At 59.5% G+C, this 854-nt stretch overlaps 1 protein-coding gene across 1 annotated transcript in view; it reads left to right on the top strand.

The window, feature by feature from the left end:
- Positions 1-854, top strand: part of R3HDM2 (R3H domain containing 2) — a 22,205-nt gene that overhangs the window by 7,829 nt on the left and 13,522 nt on the right. Inside the window, 1 exon segment of the mRNA XM_031064569.1 lies at positions 28-199. Coding sequence (XP_030920429.1) covers positions 28-199 — 172 coding nt within the window.

Raw genomic sequence — 854 nt, forward strand, 5'->3', positions numbered from 1 at the left:
CCCGGCCGGAGCAGCACCGAGAGCGAGATCAAATCCCTGGAGCCGCGGCCCTGGAGCAGCACGGACTCTGATGGCTCCATCCGCAGCCTGAGGCCGCCTGTCACCAAAGCCAGCAGCTTCAGTGGCATCTCCATCCTCACCAGGGGCGACAGCGTGGGCAGCAGCAAGGGCAGCGCTGGCAGCAGGAGCTCACGGGCAGGTACGGGGCGCTGGGGCCAGAGGGCACCTGGGCTGGGGAATGGGGATCAGGAACTGACAAAGAGCACCTGGGGTGGGGAATGGGGATCAGGAACTGAAAAAGGGCACCTGGGGTGGGGAATGGGGATCAGGAACTGACAAAGAGCACCTGGGCTGGGGAATGGGGATCAGGAACTGACAAAGAGCACCTGGGCTGGGGAATGGGGATCAGGAACTGACAAAGAGCACCTGGGCTGGGGAATGGGGATCAGGAACTGACAAAGAGCACCTGGGGTGGGGAATGGAGATCTTCATCTGCTGGAGGGCACCTGGCATGGGGAATGGAGATCTGGAACTGACAAAGGGCACTTGGGGTGGGGAATGGAGATGTTCACCTGGAAAAGGGCACCTGGGCTGGGGAATGGGGAGCTTGAACTGAAAAAGGGCACCTGGGGTGGGGAATGGAGATGTTCACCTGCCAAAGGTGACCTGATTGTCTCCAGTGTGTCACCAGGACTGACAGGTTTTGGGTTGGGGAACTGGAGCTCTTTCTGTGACAAAGGACAGCTGATTGTCTCCAGTATGTCACCAGGACTGACAGATTTAGGGCTGAGCAACTGGAGCCCTTTACCTGCCAAAGGACACCGGGCTGACAGGTTTAGGGTTGGGGGACTGGA

Source organism: Geospiza fortis, unplaced genomic scaffold (genome assembly GCF_000277835.1).
Source record: "Geospiza fortis unplaced genomic scaffold, GeoFor_1.0 scaffold599, whole genome shotgun sequence".
In the NCBI taxonomy this organism is placed as follows: Eukaryota; Metazoa; Chordata; class Aves; order Passeriformes; family Thraupidae; genus Geospiza; species Geospiza fortis.